The sequence below is a fragment of the Strix uralensis genome, chromosome 10, assembly GCF_047716275.1.
Source record: "Strix uralensis isolate ZFMK-TIS-50842 chromosome 10, bStrUra1, whole genome shotgun sequence".
Lineage (NCBI taxonomy): Eukaryota > Metazoa > Chordata > Aves > Strigiformes > Strigidae > Strix > Strix uralensis.
This window is the reverse complement of record NC_133981.1, coordinates 8,309,619-8,329,901: the sequence shown is the minus strand read 5'-3', so window position 1 is coordinate 8,329,901 and position 20,283 is coordinate 8,309,619. Positions and strand designations below refer to the sequence as shown.

At 38.5% G+C, this 20,283-nt stretch overlaps 1 protein-coding gene across 1 annotated transcript; it reads left to right on the top strand.

Annotated features, from left to right (window-relative positions):
- Window positions 1–639: 639 nt before the first annotated feature.
- Window positions 640–19,846, top strand: TMF1 (TATA element modulatory factor 1). Its single transcript, XM_074879098.1, has 17 exons — window positions 640–923; window positions 3,338–4,581; window positions 6,345–6,448; window positions 7,330–7,456; window positions 8,409–8,514; window positions 9,155–9,297; window positions 9,889–10,055; window positions 10,221–10,377; window positions 10,873–10,965; window positions 11,573–11,729; window positions 12,496–12,688; window positions 13,018–13,087; window positions 13,170–13,262; window positions 14,342–14,452; window positions 15,091–15,237; window positions 15,723–15,848; window positions 16,707–19,846. Exons 1-17 carry the CDS (start codon window positions 782–784, stop codon window positions 16,848–16,850), a joined length of 3,324 nt encoding a protein of 1,107 aa, XP_074735199.1. The 5' UTR covers window positions 640–781; the 3' UTR covers window positions 16,851–19,846.
- The last annotated feature ends 437 nt before the right edge of the window (window positions 19,847–20,283 follow it).

The window sequence follows — 20,283 nt, the reverse complement described above, 5'->3', positions numbered from 1 at the left end:
TCAGTGGACATTCAAGAATGTTTATAACCTCGATTAAAAAATCTAGGGCATCATTTGGCTGCTTTAGTCAGAGACCTTGCAGCAGGCGGTGCTGGATACCCCAACGTGAATTCTTGATATATATGACCTGATGTATATTTTTCATATACTTGATGTATATGACCTGTGTTTTAACTTTCCATCTTCTAGCCTTAAACTTTAACTGAATCGGGGTCACTTTACTGTAATTTTTAACCAGATAATTTTTAACAGCTCTGCAGTGTTTAGAAGTATTAAAGGTCCCTTGTAAGTTGTGGGACTTAAAGCAGCAAGTTAAGGCACTGAGGTTTAGAAGAGTGTGTGCTTGGTGCGTTATTTGTGTGAAGCAGCTGAAGGAAACATTAGGAAGCGGAAACTAAAGTTGTCTTTATAGCATCTAGTCTGGAAGAGTTGTTGCAGGGGTTCAGCTAGGGCCGGCTCTCCGCCATGACAGGTACCGAGGCGGAAGTGGAGGCGGGTTCGCCCCTCCGCCATGACGGGTACCGAGGCGGAAGGCCTTGCTCCGCCTCTCGGGACGTGTGGCGGGGCCGGAGGGCGGCTGCGCGCGGGCTTGTTTGCGACGTGGAGCCCGGCGGCGCGCAGGCGCGGGGCCGCCCTCCCTCCCCTCCGCGCGGAGCCGAGCCCGAGGCCGCCGGCCCCGCCGCCGCCGGGCAGCGGGCTCTGAGGGCGCGTCGCTCCCCGCCCGCCTCTGTGCTTGTGGCCCGGTGCCGCCGCCTCCGCGCGGGACCGGGCAGCGCGGAGGATGAGCTGGTTCAATGCCTCGCAGCTGTCCAGCTTCGCCAAGCAGGCGCTGTCGCAGGCCCAGAAGTCTATCGACCGGGTGCTGGACATCCAGGCCGAGGAGAGCCCCTGGCCCGACGCCGTCATCCCCGACTACGGCGACGGTAAGCGTGGGCGATGGGGGCGGCCCTCGCCGTGCCCCCAGCCCTCCGTGTGGGGCCGGCTGAGCCGCCTGGCCTCCCGGCCTCCGGCCCGGCCCTTGCAGCGGGCTCGGCCGGGGCGGCGCCTTCCCCTCACCCTCCCCTGTCTCAACCCCTTAACCCGGGGCGGTGGGTTACACTTGTGGCGGTTTAACCAGCCCTCCCTGTCCAAAGCCCGTTCTGCAATGCCTGTGGTACTCGTCGGTCCCCCCTTACAGACGAGGGAGGGATAACACTGACAAAAAGCTGAGGAAGCCTCAGCAGCACACGCAGGACCTGGTGGTTGTCACCTTTGCATAGGTAGTACTGTGCTTCATACTCGTATTTCTTAAGGCGTTATTTTTGTTGCCGAGGGACTAATAGGTGATGAAAACATATCAGTTTATAAAAAAGGGAAAATTGCGTTCCTTCAGGTGTGCATGGATTCACTCTTTGTGACAGGAAGAATAGAGTAGAAGCTGAAAATGTGGTCCGTGTAAACTAAGTGAAGGTTCTACTTTTTGTGGCGTTAAGTTCATCATCCTCGAACATCTATTGAAAGGAATGTGTTGGTGGAAAAATTGTCAGGGCTTGGTTATGAGGAAGTGTCTGCTTTGTACGTGTGCTAATGTAGAACCTGAAAGAATGACCAGTCCTAAGCTACTGTTTGGAAATGAAGGAGCAAAAAGGAGCCCTCTTGTTACAAACATTACAAAAATAGTACCTTAAAGATAAGAATGAATAAAGAAAAGGACAGGAAACTAAGTCATCTGGAATCTGTGTCCTTATTGCGACTATACATAGAAGAAAACGTGTGTATTTGTAGAAGGAGGTTATTTCCACGTATAGCCACAGCAGAATTAGATTTCTGAAAACTGAAAGCTGTAACAATTGAAAGTGTTTTCTAAGGTTGGTTTCTTAGCAAAGTGTTGGGTCGGTTTTGCATGTCTTCATCCCTTTGTGGGAGCAAGGGCTTGGCAGTCACTTACTCCAGTGACATCTTATATTACAGGAATTGTTTATAGAAGACTGTGTCATGCTTAGTTTCTTAAAACTTCAGAGTTGTCCAAAGCATTTTTAAATTTAATTTATATCTTGGTATTTATAGTAGTTCTGTAATTCATAAGGAGAGCAGCAAAGATCAGCCTGAATCTGTTTTTCAGGGAAAAAATACTTGTTTTTAAAAAAAGTCAATATTTTCTGAATGTTACAGTTCACTCACAGGGCTTTTTCTGTAGCTATTGAATCATGGACAAGGTAGTAATAAATCAGATGTTTGTGGTATTTTTGGCAATGAGAGCAGTAATTATCTGAATTTGAGATCTTGAGGCCAGTAGCTGTCAACAGTTTCTGGAAGGGGTAGTCTGCTTTAAATATTATAATTCAGTGGTTTCTTAATAGATGCTGCTGTATAAAGTGAGCTTGTTTTTAAGTAGCCTGAAATATTTATATTATGTAGATTATGTTTGTAGGTACAAAATAAAATTGGAGATTTCTTGATTTATCTTTCTTACTTGGGATACTACTAGAATTTGATGCTGAAATTCTTACTAACCTTGCTGTTGACAAGTCCTGGGAAACCTGAAGAAATACAATAATAGAAACTGTTGATGTTGTTTCAGGGCAGCTTCAGAACTCATCAATTTGGTATTTCTCCACAGGAGAAGGAAACTATTATCTTAGCTGGGCTGCTGACAATTTGTATTGTCAGCTTTGTGCTGTTGCTTAGTTTGTGAGGAAAAATATGTCACAAACTGAAAGGGCGAGAACCCTTCTTACAATGTAAATTCTACAAATGTTTAAAACTCTTTTCCCTTTTCTGTAATGGTGTGAGACATGTTTGTCTGTGTGCAACTGGCAGATAACTTTTAAGACCTAGTAATTGTTTCCTCCTTTTGTAATCTGTGTAATTCTCTCCTTTTTAAACTACAGTTTTTCAGATTTTGCCTAGCTTGCTCTCACTGTGGGAAGCAGGAGGTCACATTCTTTTTTGCTTGTTCCCTTTGCAAAGGAAATGCTTGCTTTTTGTGCCCAAAGATTCTTCAGATTTGCCCTTATAGCTTTCAGAATGCCGTGTGGGCTTGTTTCCCCTTCCCAGACGCTTCTCCCCATCTTTTTCTGGAATTGTCACTCTTGGATTTACTGGTGTAATTTGTGTATGTTTTCTTTCTGTCTTTACTTACATTACTGTTTATGCTTTGTCTAAAAATCAGTTCCAAGCTTTGTAAGGAAGCAGTAATGAAAACGATGCTGTTTATGATCATGTATAATATTTGCTTTAAGTTATATGATGCTGAAAACATTTTTTTTTTCCTGAGCTGTTGCATCTAAAAAGACAAATACTGACAAATAATAAATTTTAAATGTTCTTGGCCTATCTCTTTTTTTTATTGTTTTAGGAACAAATTCTCTCATAAGTGGAGGATGGGATACATCTTCCTGGGGCTTAAGTTCAAATACAGAACCACAGAACCAGCCAATATCGCCAACAGCAATCACTAAGCCAGTGAGGAGGACGGTAGTAGATGAATCTGAAAACTTCTTCAGTGCCTTTCTCTCTCCGACAGAAGTTCAGAGTATACAGAAAAATCCAGTGGTGTCCAAACCTCCAGCCAAATCACAGCGACCCAAAGAGGAAGTGAAAAGCACTTTAAAGGAGTCTCAGCACCCCAGTCAGCTGGAAGTACCGGTGACGACAGAGGCAGAAGTAAAGGATTCCTCTGTAGCTGTCCTAGTGGACTTGAAAAACCTCGATATTCCCAAGGAGAAATCAGAAGAGAATTCTGTGCTGAAGTCTAATGCTAAGCCTGAAGAAAGCACAAATGAAGTTACTGACAAAAATGTGTCAGCTCTAAGTTTGGAAGCACCTGAAGATGCTCTTAATGAAAAATTGAGTGTAGGAGGGGATGGGAGGGGAGGTGTGCGGGATAGCACTTCACAGCCCCTTAATGCAGGTACAAAAGACATGGGTTTGGAAACTAAGGAACGAAAGACTGAGGACAGGCAAAGCAATACACCGTCACCTCCAATTAGCACTTTCTCCTCGGGGACATCCACAACTAGTGATATTGAAGTTCTGGACCATGAAAGTGTAATAAGTGAGAGCTCAGTAAGTTCAAGACAAGAAGCTGCAGATTCAAAATCCAGTCTTCATCTAATGCAAACATCATTTCAGCTTTTATCTACATCTGCCTGTGCAGATTATAATCGTTTAGATGACTTCCAAAAAATGACTGAGAGTTGCTGCTCCTCTGATGCTTTTGAAAGAATTGATTCATTTAGCGTTCAGTCTTTAGATAGTCGAAGTGTAAGTGAAATAAATTCAGATGATGAGTTATCAGGCAGGGCTTCTGCTTCAGCATCTGTCGCTGTCAGTCCTTCTGCACCAAAGACAGAAATGGTTGATGCCCTAAAAAATAAATCTGAAAACTTGAATGACGCTTCTGTTTTACATGCTGAGGAAGCTGAGATGGAAGAGAGCGGGAGAAGCGCAACCCCCGTTAATTCTGAGCAGCCGGATATTTTGGTTGCTACTGTGCAAACTGTTGAAGAACAGACTGTGAAAGAGGAGACTGAGCCGCCGCAGCAGGATGCTGTTGAAAAATTGTTAGAAGAGGACACTGAAAAGCAAGAGTTTAAAAAGGTAACTGTAAAATGTTTTTTGCAAACACACCCTTTAATTACAAGTGAAATTCCTATCATCACCTTATGTGAACATATTAATTGATGCTGAAGTACCTTACCTTATAGAAAACTGTCCCTGATCTGCAGTGAAAGAACACTGGTGAAATTTCTGGTTAAATAGTTCTGGGTTTCACCTAACCCGCCTAGTTACCGTTACTGTGAATTGTGAATAGTGCTAGCAAACAGGAAGCCTTGGTAAGTCAAATGTGTTATTTTAATTCTTTGGTATAATTTTTTTTTCTGTGAAACGTGGAGGAGATTCCTTGAATTATTTTGATTTGAATTGTGGAAGTACAAGGGTTTAGTATTTCAGCAATTATCAAGATACTATTTTGCAAGCATTTTTTTCCACAGACTTACAAACTGTCCAAATTTGATTACATTCTAGGAGCATTATTCATGTTCTTTGAGGACAGCAGTAGTGTAAATAAGTCCTTTTTGCTAGATAGATTAATGTTTGTTTTTTAGCAAAAATTGTCTTTATTTTTAAAAAGAAGGTACACTGGGCTTTTAATGAAGAAGATAAGCATCGTTATGAATAGTGAATAGATTAAGAGAAATTTGTATAGCTAGTTTAGATAGATGGAATGACTAGAAATGTGATGAAGTAGGGTATTCAAGTGTATGGGAGCCTAAACTGGAGCTTTCAAGCAGTGTGTCTTGTCCAGTTCTGCCAATGTATTGTTTGCACAATCTCTTTTTTCCATTTCCTTGGTCACCTTACTGTCCCCTCTATTCTTGTTTTTAACTTCTGAGCTCCTTTGATGTGTGTTTTGCTCTGTTTCTTTGCGTTTTGCTTTGCTCATAGTCTGTGTGCATAATATGTGACATAATTGGCCCTACTCCTGGCTTTGCCCTGTAGGCACATTTGCAACACTGACGCTGTTTCTGATAGTAATAAGGGAAAAGCAATTGCGTGTGGGAGTTCGTAAGACCCAGATGTAATCGGGGTTTTAAGGAAAGCATTTTTCTTGTGTGTAAATCTTACAGAATGTCAGTGTAAATTCCTTGGGGAACTCCAAAGCCATGGACTGTTATCTGTAAGTTTTCCTAACTTAAATGGTTACACATTGTGGGAAATAGAAAAACAGCAAATTTTGTCTTTCATTGTCTGTATTGAGCTACACTTACAGAATCTGTTTAATTTTTTAAATATTTGTATATTTGCATCTATGTTTGTGTCATTTCTCTATATTTAACTTTCCAAAATCTGGTATTAAGAAACGATTTCAATGACGTGGTCTAAGAGCTCTTGACCCTGCCTGAAAGTTTTCTTCCCTCATCTGATGCTGTTTTGCTGCTTTGTGCTAAGCTTTCACAGAAGAGACCTTATTCTGTAAAGAGTGCTATAAGGAGCACTGGGAGTCTTAGTGGTTAATGTTAGCTATAGGCTCTCACCTCTGTTTAAAAACTTCATTTATAATTAAATATAACTGTTGATGATTTTGTTGAGGAACTTAGATGAGCCACATGTGCTTCCTTAGTAGGATTTCTACACCTGTAGAAAACAGGTGTCTTGTGCTTAGATATTGCTTAGCTCTAAATTAATGTGACAGAAACATGGTAATCTTCACTGACTTTTACCTCAAATTCCTAAAAACATCGACAAGTTCAGCTTTAAATAGTGTTGGGAGGGAATGGTGGGGGGAAAGGGGAAGCCTGCCCCTCTTGTGTTTTAATTGTCCCATTCATCTGATCTTTATCTGTAAAAACATTGTCCAGATGATTGATTCATTAACTGAGAAACTGGAGAAGAGGGAAATACAGTTATTAAGTACTAGTAAAGAAAAGGCGCGCCTGGAAGAAGCTTATGATAACCTGAAAGAGTAAGTATGAAAATAAACACAGTAGTGGGTGTAACTGTAATTTTACTGTAATACAATCAGTAGACAATATTGTAACACAAGTAGCTTTATAACTAGAGCAAAGGTTGCAAGGGATGTGCACTGTTTGGGAAAGGTGGAAATAATGATTGCATGTGCTGTGATGGTGTTTTTTTAAAGCCACACTCTTTCTTGGGGCCAAAATCTCTTCTGAGAAGAGGCTAGCGAAAGATTTCTCAGTAAGCAAGCAGTAGGAATGGCAAACAGATGTGTGCAGTCAGACTTGGTTATTAATAAAGATCTTTGTTATAAGACTGGATTCAGCTACTAGGGGAGACTGAGTTTTCTGATACAGATGGATAAACTTGATTTACTAAGTAATTTGCTGACTAAAGTGTGGTCAGTGAAAGTGTGGTAGAAAGGCTGGTTGTAGGGGGAAAACCTGAATTCATTATTTAATTCAGTTAAAATGAAAAGGAAAAGAGAATTTGGATTTACTAGTTTATTGATCAAATATCAAGTTTAAAAAATTACAGATAATATGTGAAGGCATCATTTAATGACTGAATTGATCTTACCTTAAATATACATTTAATCATTTGCCCTGTATATGATACAGACTGGATAATCAGAAAGAAATTGATAAAGGGGCAAAACATTTAAGGTGTAAATCAAGCATTTCATTGTTTTCCTGGGTAAATTACTGAATTAATAAAGATCTTTGATTAGTGCTTCTAGTATGGCTGTGTTTTTTTGACTTCTGGTTAACACATGTAAAATAAACCCGAAAAACCATTTTGAAAGCATTTAAGACAACCTGTTGCAAACTGCTTGGAATGTCACATAACCGTGCAACTGTTCTGAAATGTTAATTTTAAATGTAGTGAAATGTTTAGAATGAAAGAAGAGAGCAGTAGCCTTTCATCTCTTAAAGAGGAGTTTGCTCAGCGAATTGCAGATGCTGAAAAGAAGCTCCAGCTAGCCTGCAAAGAAAGAGATGCAGCTAAAAAGGTAATGTGGCTTTTTAGTGAAATGAATGCTTATTATTTTAGAATATAGTTAAATTTCTTGAGGTAAATTCATAAAAATTAAGCTAGGGAAAAGCATGAGACTGACAGGTGCTATCTCATGGTATTAGTAATGAGGAAGCTGATTCTAGCCTCCCAGGCTGCTTGTTATTTCTTTGTGTTGGCACATGTATTCTCCCAGCTGTGTTGCAGACCAAGTTAGGGAACTCATTTAAGTTAAAGTTAGTCTGGTTTTAGGAAAAAAAGTTCTAATGTCTGCTCTCATTTTTGTGCCATATATGTGTTTGCATGGGTGTGACGGAGAAGAATGGCCTGGGGGTGTTGGGGGAGTGGTGAAGAATGGGAATGGCTTCTGTAGAGGATTAACTGGTAGGAAAATTAAGGACTGATGACAGACTGGTTTGGAATGAGTAAAGAAGTCTGCCGCAACACAAGTTCATGGAGTTGAAATGTTCTTGACCTGGTATCACAGCATTACAATTCACTAGCTTATTGCTAGTCTGCAACAAGTAAACTCAAATCTGTAACTGGAAAAAAAATATTTTTCACAGTTGTTTTGTCGCTATATGTGTCACTGTGTTGGCACAGTAGTAAATTGAAATAGGAAAATTATCTGATACCTGTGTGTGAATATAACTTTTTATTGCGAAAGTTTAAAGTATAGAAAGTGGAAATGGAAGGAGGGGTTAGAACAGATTGTACAGAGAATTTACGGAGTCTCAATCCTTGGAGGTTTTTAAAACTTGATGGAATAAGGCCCTGAGCAATCTGATTTGATCAGATAATCTCAAGTTCCCTTCCAACTGAAATTGTTTTCAAAGAAAAGCCTTTTGAGAGGAAGGGGAGAAGAAAAAAGTGATCAGTGTAACTTACTGTGTGTTTTTCCCTAAATATATTTTAATAAATGGTCCTATGTATTTTATCCTATTATTTAGGAAGTAAAGACTATTAAAGAAGAATTGGCTACTAGACTTAATACCAATGAAACTGCTGAATTACTGAAAGAAAAAGAAGAGCAAATCAAAGGATTAATGGAGGAAGGTGAGAATCAAAGTTTTTAATAATAAAAAATTGTAGAATAATTTGAAATGTACTGCCTTCACATACAAGCCTTCTTTATGTGGGACTAAATACAACATTTGAAGCATGTTCGATGTTTCTGAATGTTTGAACCATTTAGTTTAATAGCGAAGAGCAACATGAGGGATCAGTCAGATACAGATGGCTAGAGGGGTTCTTTCTGCAGTATTCAGTAAAAGGTGCTGTGAGAGAAAACCAGCGTGCATCGCAACGCTCCACGTTCCATTCAGCAGAAATCTAACTAGGGCATTGTTCAAGGTGTTTCTACAGTGTTTCTCTTGCTGCTTTTAAATTTTTGAAGTAAAATACAGTTACTAAATGAACAGGTCATTTTGGTATTTTTCCTGACGTGTTGAGCTCATTTGCTTTACTTTCTAAGCCTTTCACTGCCTATCTTATCTCACTATAGCTTAGTGTAGCAAGGTCATCTCAGGATAAGGTCAGATAAAACTGAAGATCTTGCATGAAAAAAATGTAAGAGTATTTCCATACATATTTGATTATTATTTTCACAAGACTGAAGAACAGGGGGAGGTGTGAATAGAGAGAGTTCATAGAATAACAGCAGTATGCACTAGCTTTATGTTCATTTTCTTCACAGGAGAAAAACTTTCCAAACAGCAGCTGCACAATTCCAACATTATTAAGAAATTAAGAGCCAAAGAAAAAGAGAGAGAAAATACCAACACAAAACAGAACAAAAAGATTAAGGAATTGGAAGAGGAGTTGCAACATTTAAAACAGGTGAGATATTTGGTTGTGGGGTGATTTTTTTTTTTTTTTTTTTTTTTTTTTAAAACTTTCTATACTAGCTGCAGAGTAGCCTTTTGGGGAGGCTCTAGATAGGCTGATATTTTTTCCTGGGAGAATTCTCTGTTTCATATTATTGGAACACTGAGCTGTGATTTCTGTGTGTGTTCTCAGAGCAGTTTAAAACTGCGGTCAGGTATCATTCCAGCTGCTTTTTTGCACTTGCACTGCTGGTTATCAGGTGGGCTGACCACTTCAGTACGCTAAATTTTAGTTGGAAAACCTGTACCAACAAAATTTGGGCAGTGGTTTTGCTCAGCTGGTGATTGAACCAAGAGCTCACAAGCAGCAGACCGAGTATGAGGAAGTGTATGAAACTGTGGTGAAGAGCAGCTCCCTCCTCTTGGGAAGATGGAGATGCTCTGGGGAGCAAAACCTTTCTATTTTGGCAAAGTGTTAGATGGGTTTAGTGGTTCTGTGTAACTTCATCCTGAATTGGTTGCCACAGTTGTCATTGTGCTCAGATGACACTGTCTACCTCATGTACTGGGATTAGTTTCATGCTTCTTGCTTGCACTCTCATAGGTGCTTGATGGCAAGGAAGACCTGGAGAAGCAACATCGAGACAGCATTAAACAACTGAACAGTGTTGTAGAGCGACAAGAAAAGGATCTTGCTAAACTTCAGGCAGAAGTGGAAGACCTTGAAGAACGGAACAGAAGTGTCCAGGCAGCACTTGACAGTGCATACAAGTAAGCAGTGTCTGTCTTCAACCATAGATTCAGCTTCTGTGTCTATTTCTTGTGCAGTGCTTGTGAAATGTTAATATATGACAAAGTTATTTGCAAAGTCACTGTTGGCATTGTATAAATTGTAAAAAGCAGGTTTTTTGCTGCTTTTTTTTTTTCACTCCCCAGGGAACTTGCAGATCTGCATAAAGCTAATGCTACAAAGGACAGTGAGGCACAAGAAGCAGCCCTAAGTCGGGAAATGAAGGCAAAGGAAGAGCTTGGGTTAGCTCTGGAGAAGGCCCAGGATGAGGCACGACAGCAACAAGAAGCTTTGGCAATTCAGGTGAGTCTTAAATGCAGTGAATAAAACTTTTCCATTGAACAAATGAATGTACTCAGATGGTGTGTGCATCTGACGTAATGAACCAGATGCAATATAAGGTGGAACTCATTTTTGTGTACTTAGCAGATACCCAGTGGATTTCTTTCCTGTGAACTCGTTCAGTCTTTAGTGGTAGTTGTGCTAAGCTTTAAAATTTTAGTTTTATTAAAAAATACTTTTAATTTTACATGTCTAAAGAAAGGGACTTTGACAGGCTCTATGTTAAGTTTGTAGTGCTCTTACCATGATGTAAAATTCAAGAAATTTAGTTGGACAAAGTTTTTAGTGATGGATAAATAAGTGTAACTATTTGTGTGAATGCAGAACTGAAACCTTTAACTTGAAAACAGGCATACTCTGCCAAACAGTGTTTAAAAATGGTGTAGGACTGTAGCAATGAATAGGTGGCACTATAACTTTTGGCAAGAAATTAGTGATGGCATCTTGTTTTTTTAGGTGGCAGACCTGAGGCTAGCACTGCAACGTGCAGAACAGCAGGCAGCAAGAAAAGAAGATTATTTACGGCAGGAAATCGGTGAACTACAACAGGTGCTATAACAAATAGATGATGCCAACTTGTGTCTGCAAGGAGGGTGTCTACAAACTGAAAATTAAATGCTAGCATGACATTAATAGCCTGAAAAAGAGGCTTTGTTTTTCCTGGTTACCTGCAGTATTTGTCCCGTGTAGAACAACAATAAAAATATTGAAGGAAATGGGTTTTTAATCACGTATTGAAAACAAAATTATAATTGTTGTGATGCCTTTTAAACGTAATGCTATCCTTTTAGCATAAGACGAAGTACAGCCATTAGGATTATAATAGTCTTCTAAAATTGCTAGCAAATTTGTTTTAAATGACTCTTTAGCTACTGCTTAATGTTTTTCTTGTTCTTAAGGTCCAGAAGATAGATCGTTGCCAAAATGTTTCAAGTGATGTCCAGAGGGCTCTTGAAATGTAAATTTCCGGGCTGTTGTTTTATCGTGTATCTAAAAATGTTAGGCTTCTATCTTGGAATTTCACACTTTACTGTGAGTCTGAACATAGGAGTTTTAGAATGTAAAACAACTGCTACGTGTATAGCTGAATTCTGTATTGATCTTTTAATCCATCATATGATTTTAAAGCTTAATTATATTTAATTTGTGATTTCAGAGACTCCAAGAAGCAGAGAGCCGAAACCAAGAACTAAGTCAAAGTGTTACATCTGCTACACGGCCACTTCTCCGGCAGATAGAAAATCTGCAAGCCACGCTGGGAGCACAAACCTCCGCATGGGAAAAATTGGAAAAGAATCTTTCTGACAGACTTGGTAAGAGGTTTTTAGCTTTTACTGAATAGTGAGGCTCTTGATGAAGAGGGGAGATGGCTGAAGGTAAATGAAAAGAGCTTGACACTTGCCCAGAGCGTAGATGGTGGGTCAGGAGGGATGAGCACAAAATGCTTGTCTGTAAGGAAATGGTGTGTTGGGGTATTCTGTCAAGGTTCTTGGACAGGTAATTCACTGATTCTCTTTAAAACACAGTGTGTGTACGTAAGATTGTAAGATAGAGGTGTTAAGGTGTACATGTCCTTACAGCATCTAAAGAAAGGATGGACCTTGAGACCCTGGAAGTACCTCAGCATTTTCAGTTGTCAAGTCTGGTGCTTAGATTCTGTATTGTAAAGTTTTGAATAATTTACTTACCTAACTGCATAGGTAATGAGACATAGATTTGTTGATACAGTAGTAATCTAGTATTTTAAATGAAAAATTCATAGAATGTCCAAAGTTGGACCCAGAGAAATTACTTTTTTTTTTCTGGAGGCACTCTGTAGTTGTATATTGCATTCTGAAAGAGTATGAAGTCTCCTTGTTCTGCATTGCTTTATTTCTCTAACTGTATGGTGGAAAATGTTTAATTTGCTTTACAGCAGAAAAAAATTCTGGGGTTGTTTTGGTAGTGGTTTTTTTTTTTAAAAAAAAAAGAAAAATTAATCTAAAAAAATCTCAAATTCCATTTTGATGCTTAAATAATTGGCCCATGTTCCAGGTGTTTGATCAAAAAAGTTAAATTCCATGTTTTTCTTAATATTAGGTGAGTCTCAAACTCTTCTAGCAGCGGCTGCTGAGAGAGAACGAGCTGCTACAGAAGAACTTCTTTCTAATAAAATTCAGATGTCTTCTACTGAATCTCAGAATAGTCTTTTAAGGCAAGAAAATACACGCCTTCAGGCTCAGCTGGAAGTGGAGAGAAACAGGCTGAAGAAAATGGAAAATGAAAACAGTAGGTGAGTTGCATTTTTGGTTAACAGTGTCTCTTGAAAATTGTAGCTAAATGGAGTAAGCTGCCTCTTATGTGACCATCTGCAGCAGATCTCTTTGCAAGTTGGAAGACTTGGTTCTTTTGGGTGGTATGACTGTGCAAAATGACAGCAATTGATAAAGTTGCCCAGCTTGTTAAGGGTATTTTGTTTCATGCTAAAGATTATCTGAAGTGTATTACTTTCATAATGTTTTAAAGCCTTGAAGCTATGTTTGTTTTAAAAGTATGTGAATCTAAAGCAAACACAGAATACTTATTTACTCACTTGCTGTACCTTTTCTTTCCTCAATGTAGGTATGAGGTTGAACTAGAAGGACTCAAAGATGAGTATGCAAAAACCTTGGAAGATGCGAAGAAAGAAAAGGTATTGCTTATTTCAGCTTTAAGCTATGCTATCACTGCAGTCTGAGCTAGCAGGAGTTAACAACCTGTATTTATTTTTGTAGACGCTGCTAGCTACTCAGTTAGAAATGGAAAAGATGAAAGTTGAACAGGAAAGAAAGAAGGCAATTTTTGTGCAAGAAGCAGCAAAGGAGAAGGTACCAAAACCTAGTATTTCTGTTCAATTTTACTGATACTATCATTATTTTTAGTAGGTATCTAGAACCTGAAATTGTCATAAGCAATGAAGTGGACTTAGAGCAGTACAGTATAGACTTGTCAGCCTGGGCATTAGGGACTTGGCTTTCTCTTTATTGTGACTGCCTTTTATTTCCAGTGAAAGAAGTGCTTGCGTGATGCTCACTGAAATGAGTCTTGAGTAATAGTCTGTATAACCTGAGAAGAGATAAAATATGGATAATGATTGGTTTAATCTGAGGTTTTTTTGGATGCTCGTGGATTCTTTTTCTTCTGAAGCTACTCATTTTCTTTGGTTAGACTACTAGCATTGCTTCCACTGAATTCCTGCTTTGTGTTTCACATGACTGTACGTAAGGTACCATGTGCTTTCCAGCTTAAGTCATATGTCACAGAACAGTCCTCAATAACCAGTAACTTTGTTACTGCTAATTAGCAGTTGATACTCAAGTAAAACTGTTTCTATTACTGGTTTCTTACCATCTCCAGTTCTAAATTCTAAGTGCTTTATTCTTCAGAGGCTAGTGTACTTTCAGATGCTGACGGTAAAAAGAGGTTAGTCTGGAAGGTATGTCAGTAAGGCATTAGCATGTGAGAAATCTCAGAATTGAATTAATACATTTTTAATTAAGTGTATTAACATGCATTCTAAAAAGAGATATGCTTCTGGGTTTAGGATATTCTTCATGTGATACATTTGGGCATACAAAACTGCCTCTAAATCTCCCTTGGCTACTTGAAAGAGAAATTCTTTTAGTGTAATTTGCAACCTCTGTCTTTGTTTCCTGAAAAGTCTGGGGATTTGAATGTAGGCTAGAAGTGTTAGTAGCACAGTAATTTTTCATTGTTGAACTTCCATATGTTTTAGGGATGGGGAAGGAGAAGGGGAAAGGTTATCTGTCACACTGTTCTGTAGTTGGTGATGGAAAAGGGCATTCTGTTCTTTATGGAATCTGTCTTTCACCATCTTGTAAAGTTTTTTCTTTATCTAACTGGTGATGTTGTGTGTGGGTGTGTGTGTTTTTTTTTTTTTTTTAAGGATCGGAAGTCATTTACGGTTGAAACTGTTTCAAGTACTCCAACTATGTCACGCTCTAGTTCCATAAGTGGAGTGGACATGGCAGGTCTTCAGACATCTTTCCTCTCACAGGTATCACGTATCAGTTACATAGGCTTTTTTTGACAGACTGCTTGCTTTCTTCTTCAAAAAATGTTACTAATGTAGAAAATGACTCTTGAAGAGTATGTTGGCTTTAGACAAGGTAATCCTATGTAAAAACATCCGAAGCCTGCTTACAAGATGTCTGTGACTGTAAAACATCTGTGAAAGTGTGAAACTACAACTTCTGTTGCAGAGTGATATATACATGTACTGGTGCTGAGTTCATGTGTCTAATTTCATGTAGAAGAATTGAATAACACTAGTAGGAGTCAAATTGGTTTATTTTTGCTAGCAGTCTCGGTCTGGGGCACAACCCTGTCCCCTAGACAGTGTCATTGACTGGTGTGGTCTGTGTGGAGTCTGCTGCTTTCCTATGGATATGGTTATCAGTGTCCAAGTTAAATGACAGTTGTACAGGTGACACGACAACTTGCCAGGAAGGAGCTATCTTAAATTGTACCTATTCACCTTAAGCTTTTGTTTTAAAACCAAACTTTAAGCATTGAAATGCTTGCCTAGTGGCAGTATAATTTTATATCTGAAATGAAATAATACTTTGGGAGAAGGAAGATTCCAAAGGGTGCACATCTTTGTCTAATTTTAAGCTTCTCACCTTTTTTTTGTAGGATGATCCTCACGATCACTCATTTGGGCCAATAACTACTGGTGGGAGCAATCTTTACGATGCTATAAGGATGGGAGCAGGTTCAAGTATAATTGAAAACCTTCAATCACAGCTAAAACTAAGAGAAGGAGAGATTTCACATCTACAGGTACTGTAGTTAATCTTAAGTAACCGAACATGGCATTTATAAGTGTAAATACTAATGCTCTCAATATCCTATTCAAATTTTATAATCAAGATAAAATATATGCAATCAATTTTATATTCAGAAAGTTTGGTCCCTCTCCTCACAGTGGAGTGCATTCACTCTTCTCTCTTCCCTTAATGACCATTCTGTTAAACAGGATGGTCACTGGAGGTGTGTGTAGGGAAGAGCAAGAGAAGGATTTGTTGCTTCCTTTTTTGTTTCGGCAAGGACCTATCCAGGAAACTGAACTTGTCTATCTGGGAAAAAAACAAAACAAAACAAACGACTGATCAGATTTGAGAAGACAGTGAGAGTGCTTCCAGGGTGTGCTGTTTCATAGTCTGGCTTAAGAAAAAGCCTTAATTACTTTATCAAAATATTTTGATACAATGTTTTATAAATATGGTAAATTCTTTCATCCTAATTGTTAAAAGTGTTTACCTTAGCTTGAAATTGGAAACCTTGAGAAAACTCGATCAATAATGGCAGAAGAACTAGTGAAATTAACAAATCAAAATGATGAACTTGAAGAAAAAGTGAAGGAAATACCAAAATTACGTGCACAGTTAAAGGTAAGTGTATTTCTCAAGTAAAATTGATATGTTTGGGTTTTTTTAGAAATACCCCTATGAATTTAGGATTGAATTAAAATCTGTCCCTAATCATAAATGACTGAAGAGCCTGGGGTGTTGTTTTTCATATAGTAGAATCTGAAAGTGCCTACTCCATGACTATGTGGTCACTTCAAAATCCACATATTAGAAATGTGCACCGTGCGTAAGATTGCATGCTAAATCAGGGAGAGAACATTTTTGTGTTTCTCTCATTTAAGACACTTGTCTGGAAGTAGTCTTTTTACAGGAAGAGGTGTTTTGACAAATAGTGTGGATATAGAGTTTGGTGCAGAAGCTGAATGAGTGTGCAGTACTGATACAGGTAATAAGACAGTTACTTTAATCGTCTGAACATGTAAGAACTTGAAATACTGGAAATAGTTTTAGACTGATTTTGGAAATTATCATTGTTCTTTAAATGCGGAATGTTAAATTTCCCGATGAAACATTTCACAAACTGTGGTCATTCCTGTAGTAAAACTTGGTTACAGTTTGCTAACTGTTTTTTAATGCTTATAGCAACTGAACTCCAAGGTGCTTCAGTACATCCTCTGAAGCCAGCACAAATTCTTTGTAGTCAAAGATCTTTGTCTTTGGAATATCTTCCTTTTATATCTGGAGTATAATTCTAGTCATATTCAGAGAGTCAAAGCATAAAGTATTTTTGAAGAGTTCACTATGTGCTTCACTGTAAAGTAGTTATCCTTTGATAAAATAATGCTACACTTATTTTCCCTAGTAGTGTAAAACAATATTCTAGAAGCAACATTTTTAAAGTTGAAAAACAGTCAGATAACAAACTCCATGTCCTTGCAGGATTTGGATCAAAGATACAATACAATTCTTCAGATGTATGGAGAGAAAGCAGAGGAAGCTGAAGAACTCCGACTGGATCTTGAAGATGTGAAAAACATGTACAAGACTCAGATAGATGAACTTTTAAAACAAAGACAAAATTAATTCCTGCTGGAACTCTTCACGTTATATGATAACAGATTGTAAAGATAATTGTTTATGTAAATGCTGAATTTAAATGTCTTGTAAAAAAAATAACTGTATTATAGAAAGTGTGACTATATAATAGAGTTCATATGCTGACAAAAAAATCAAGGCTTTAAGTGTCTCGTACCGTCTGCAGTTAAATTATTTGTGCAATATTTAAATTTTTTTTCTCAGTCATCCCTTTATTTAAGTTTTTGCTAAACAGTGGACCATTTTACTTGTAAACAGTAGCAGAAATGATGATTGTTACCTTGTGAGACCAGCGCTGGAAGGCATGAGTTTTACTAAAGTAGCCCTGGATTCATAAACTCTGTATATCTATGAAAACAACGTTAGAAGTCTTTTTTAAGTGTTCTTAATAGGATTTTTTTCTAAAATCTCATTAGTAAACTTTTAATAACAAAATAGCAGTGGCTTGCTATCTGGAGCATAATTTTGATGACAGGAAAATCTCGTATTTGTACTCACAACATCTGAACATGTTAGGATGATAATTCTCTATTCTTAGACAAATAAGATTAGTCTGACTATTTTACACTAAGACATCTAAGCAGAGTGTGAGACTCAGATGAGACTTTATAAATTACAGCTTCATCTTGTCTATTGCTTGTGTTGTCTCATGAGCTGTCTAGAGACAGTGGCTCTGCTTGTAATTCTAAATGTGTTCAACTTCTAACACCAGAAATCTGAACTATTTAGTACTTGTTCTAGATTTGGATGCTGATTTTTAACAGTAGCTCAAACAGAAGAATGCAGAAGAGTGATTGTTTTTTCTAAATTAATTGCTGCAGCTCTCATGATTCCTTGTATATAATTAGCAAGGTTTAGACTTTTTTGCAAACTTGTACTGTGACTTAATACAGTTTTCAAGCAAGTCTCCAGTGGCTGCAAAGTATTTCTCATGCCATTCTTTAAGCAAGGTATTGGTCAAATAGCATCTATGTGGCTTGAAGTTTAGCTGCATTTTTGGTAATGTCAGAGGAAATGTTTGAATCAGACCCTTGGGAATGCTGAGAATTGGGGGAAGAAGCTTGCGTCTTCCTCTCTGCATTCCAGAGAGCAAATATTTTGTGACATCTCAACTGTAGCCATGATAGGTACTCGTGTGAAATACTTGGCAGTTGAAATTCTTTGCTTATCATACTGTTGCCTCTGTCGTGAGAGGTTTTTTTCTCCTCTGTGCGTTTGTAATTTGTGTTAGAGAACTCTGTTCCTGCTTATGTATTCAGTGGCCTGAGAATGTGAATGATGAGAAGTTGCTTCTGAAGAAGAGCCTTTCAGTAATAAGACTTTTCTACAGGCGTTCGGGATTTATTCCTCAGTGGGAGAGCAGTTGGTCACTGAAGTTACACAGGCAAGGGTATGTTTGGAAGAGCCTAGTTCAGTTTGAGATTCAGGCAGTTATTTTGAGGATTTCAGTAAAGCCATAGAGCGAGAACACTAAACTTTGTCTTAACTCCCTATGTGTCATAGAATATTTAACTGCTTTAATAAGATAAAAGACTATTTTTTTTTTTTTTATGGGGAGGTGGGAAAGAACTACCCTCTTACTGTCTTAGTTTCAGTTTTGGAAACCAAGGTGAAACCATTTTTCTTCTAAAAAAACTCAGAATTGAACACTTTGCCTTCATATTGAAGCATGGTTGGTTGCTTTAAGTTTCAAAAAAACCAATCAACCCCCCCCCAAAACCTCTCGCAAAATAACCCAAAAATCACACTCCATATAAAAACACTTGTTGGAACTTACTGATTGGTTGTGTTAGAATTATGATGTGCAAATGTTAGAAGTTCAGCCTTTTCTTAAAAAAAGAAAGCAACTTTTTGTGATGATCAAAGATTAGAATTTCTATTCAGCTTTTATCTACTGCAGCAAATCAATAAATTGCTGATTTTCACCATTTTTTTACGGTCTTGGTAGACAAATGCAGCAGTCCATTAAAAAAAATTCCTTTGAACTTTTATGTGGACCTATTGCTGCTAGTGCTTTTGAAGGTAACATTTCCTGCGTAATGTGTGAGTAGGTACTCCTGAAGGGCTGACACAGGTGCAGTTTTGAGTATGTCTTGGACTATCTTGGGTTTTCAGGAAGAGCTTAGGTAAATGGGAAATTTTAACATGCAGTCAGCATTAACTGTTTTAGATATAAAAGCATTTGTCAGAGTATTAGACTTTTAAATTTTACAAAAGTAGGTGTAGATACTTGTATTGACTATTTTTGGATTCTTTATTCCCGTTTAGTGCAACGTTTACTGTCACATAAGAATCAGATGGCCTACTGTGTCTTAATTATCAAAGCCTTAGAAACAAAGTGGCTGTTGGAAGGTAACGTAGACATTAAAGTATTCGTTTTGGTCATCTCTGATATAAATCTTGTATGCTTGTTTTGAAGAAGCATTTATGTCTGCTTGGACACCTTAAGTTCATTGCTCTTGCTGACATTGCCTAGAAAAGTAACATGGAAAATGGAAGGACTTAGGTCAGAATGCCCACTTCTGTTTAAATTTATTATTTTAGAATATTCCTTCTGAAAGCAACTAATTCATACCTCATTTTCTCTGCATATGCAAGTATGGAAAAATGCTCTTTAAAGGCTTACTCACAGCAAGCTATTTGGGGAGGTTTATTTCCTGCTCTGTGGAAGGTGGGTTTGGGTGAGGTGCAGACTGGGCTGGTACTCACTTCTCAGCACGGTGTTGCCTCTATGAACAGAGGAGATGATGTTCAAAATCACAGGTGGCCGTACATGAGAGAGGGGGTTAGTTCCGTTTCCTTTTTTTGTCCTGCTATAAATTTGTTGCAGTTTATGTACGTATGTTTTACTAAGGGCTACCATGATCCTGAATATGAAACAAAATGGTTTATCGTATGGTGAAATTGGAACTTTGTTTTCTAGTTGTAAAATGTGTATAAACTGTAAAAAGCATGGGTCAGGGTAAAATAAAATTTTGTGCTAAGAGTGTGTTCTGGTTCTCTTTCAGAAAAGACTTAAGAATAGTTTGGTGGTGGCTGGGTGTGTATGAACCTAGTTCTATGAAAGGAAGATACTGATGAAGTTGGAATTTATCAAATGTAGTTTGAATTTAGAGTTACGATGCCAGTTACAATCTTGCGGTGTCACGGGTATTTAGGGACAAGAGGCTGGTTTATTTATAAAGGCGCCGCAGTAATGGGATTAAAGGTAATGTGAAATTTAGGCTAATTTCCTTTATTCAAGCAGAACAGCTTTCGGGGTCAGCGGTGTCTGTAGCGGGGCTCAGCGCTGCTGCGGGCCCCGCTGTCGGCCCCTTCTCCTCCCGCGGGTTTCCCGTGGCGGCTGTACCCCATTTCCCACCTGGAAACGGGGGGAGAAGCGTGGGTGCCTGCGGCGCTTGTCAAAGCAGGACTGGGGTAA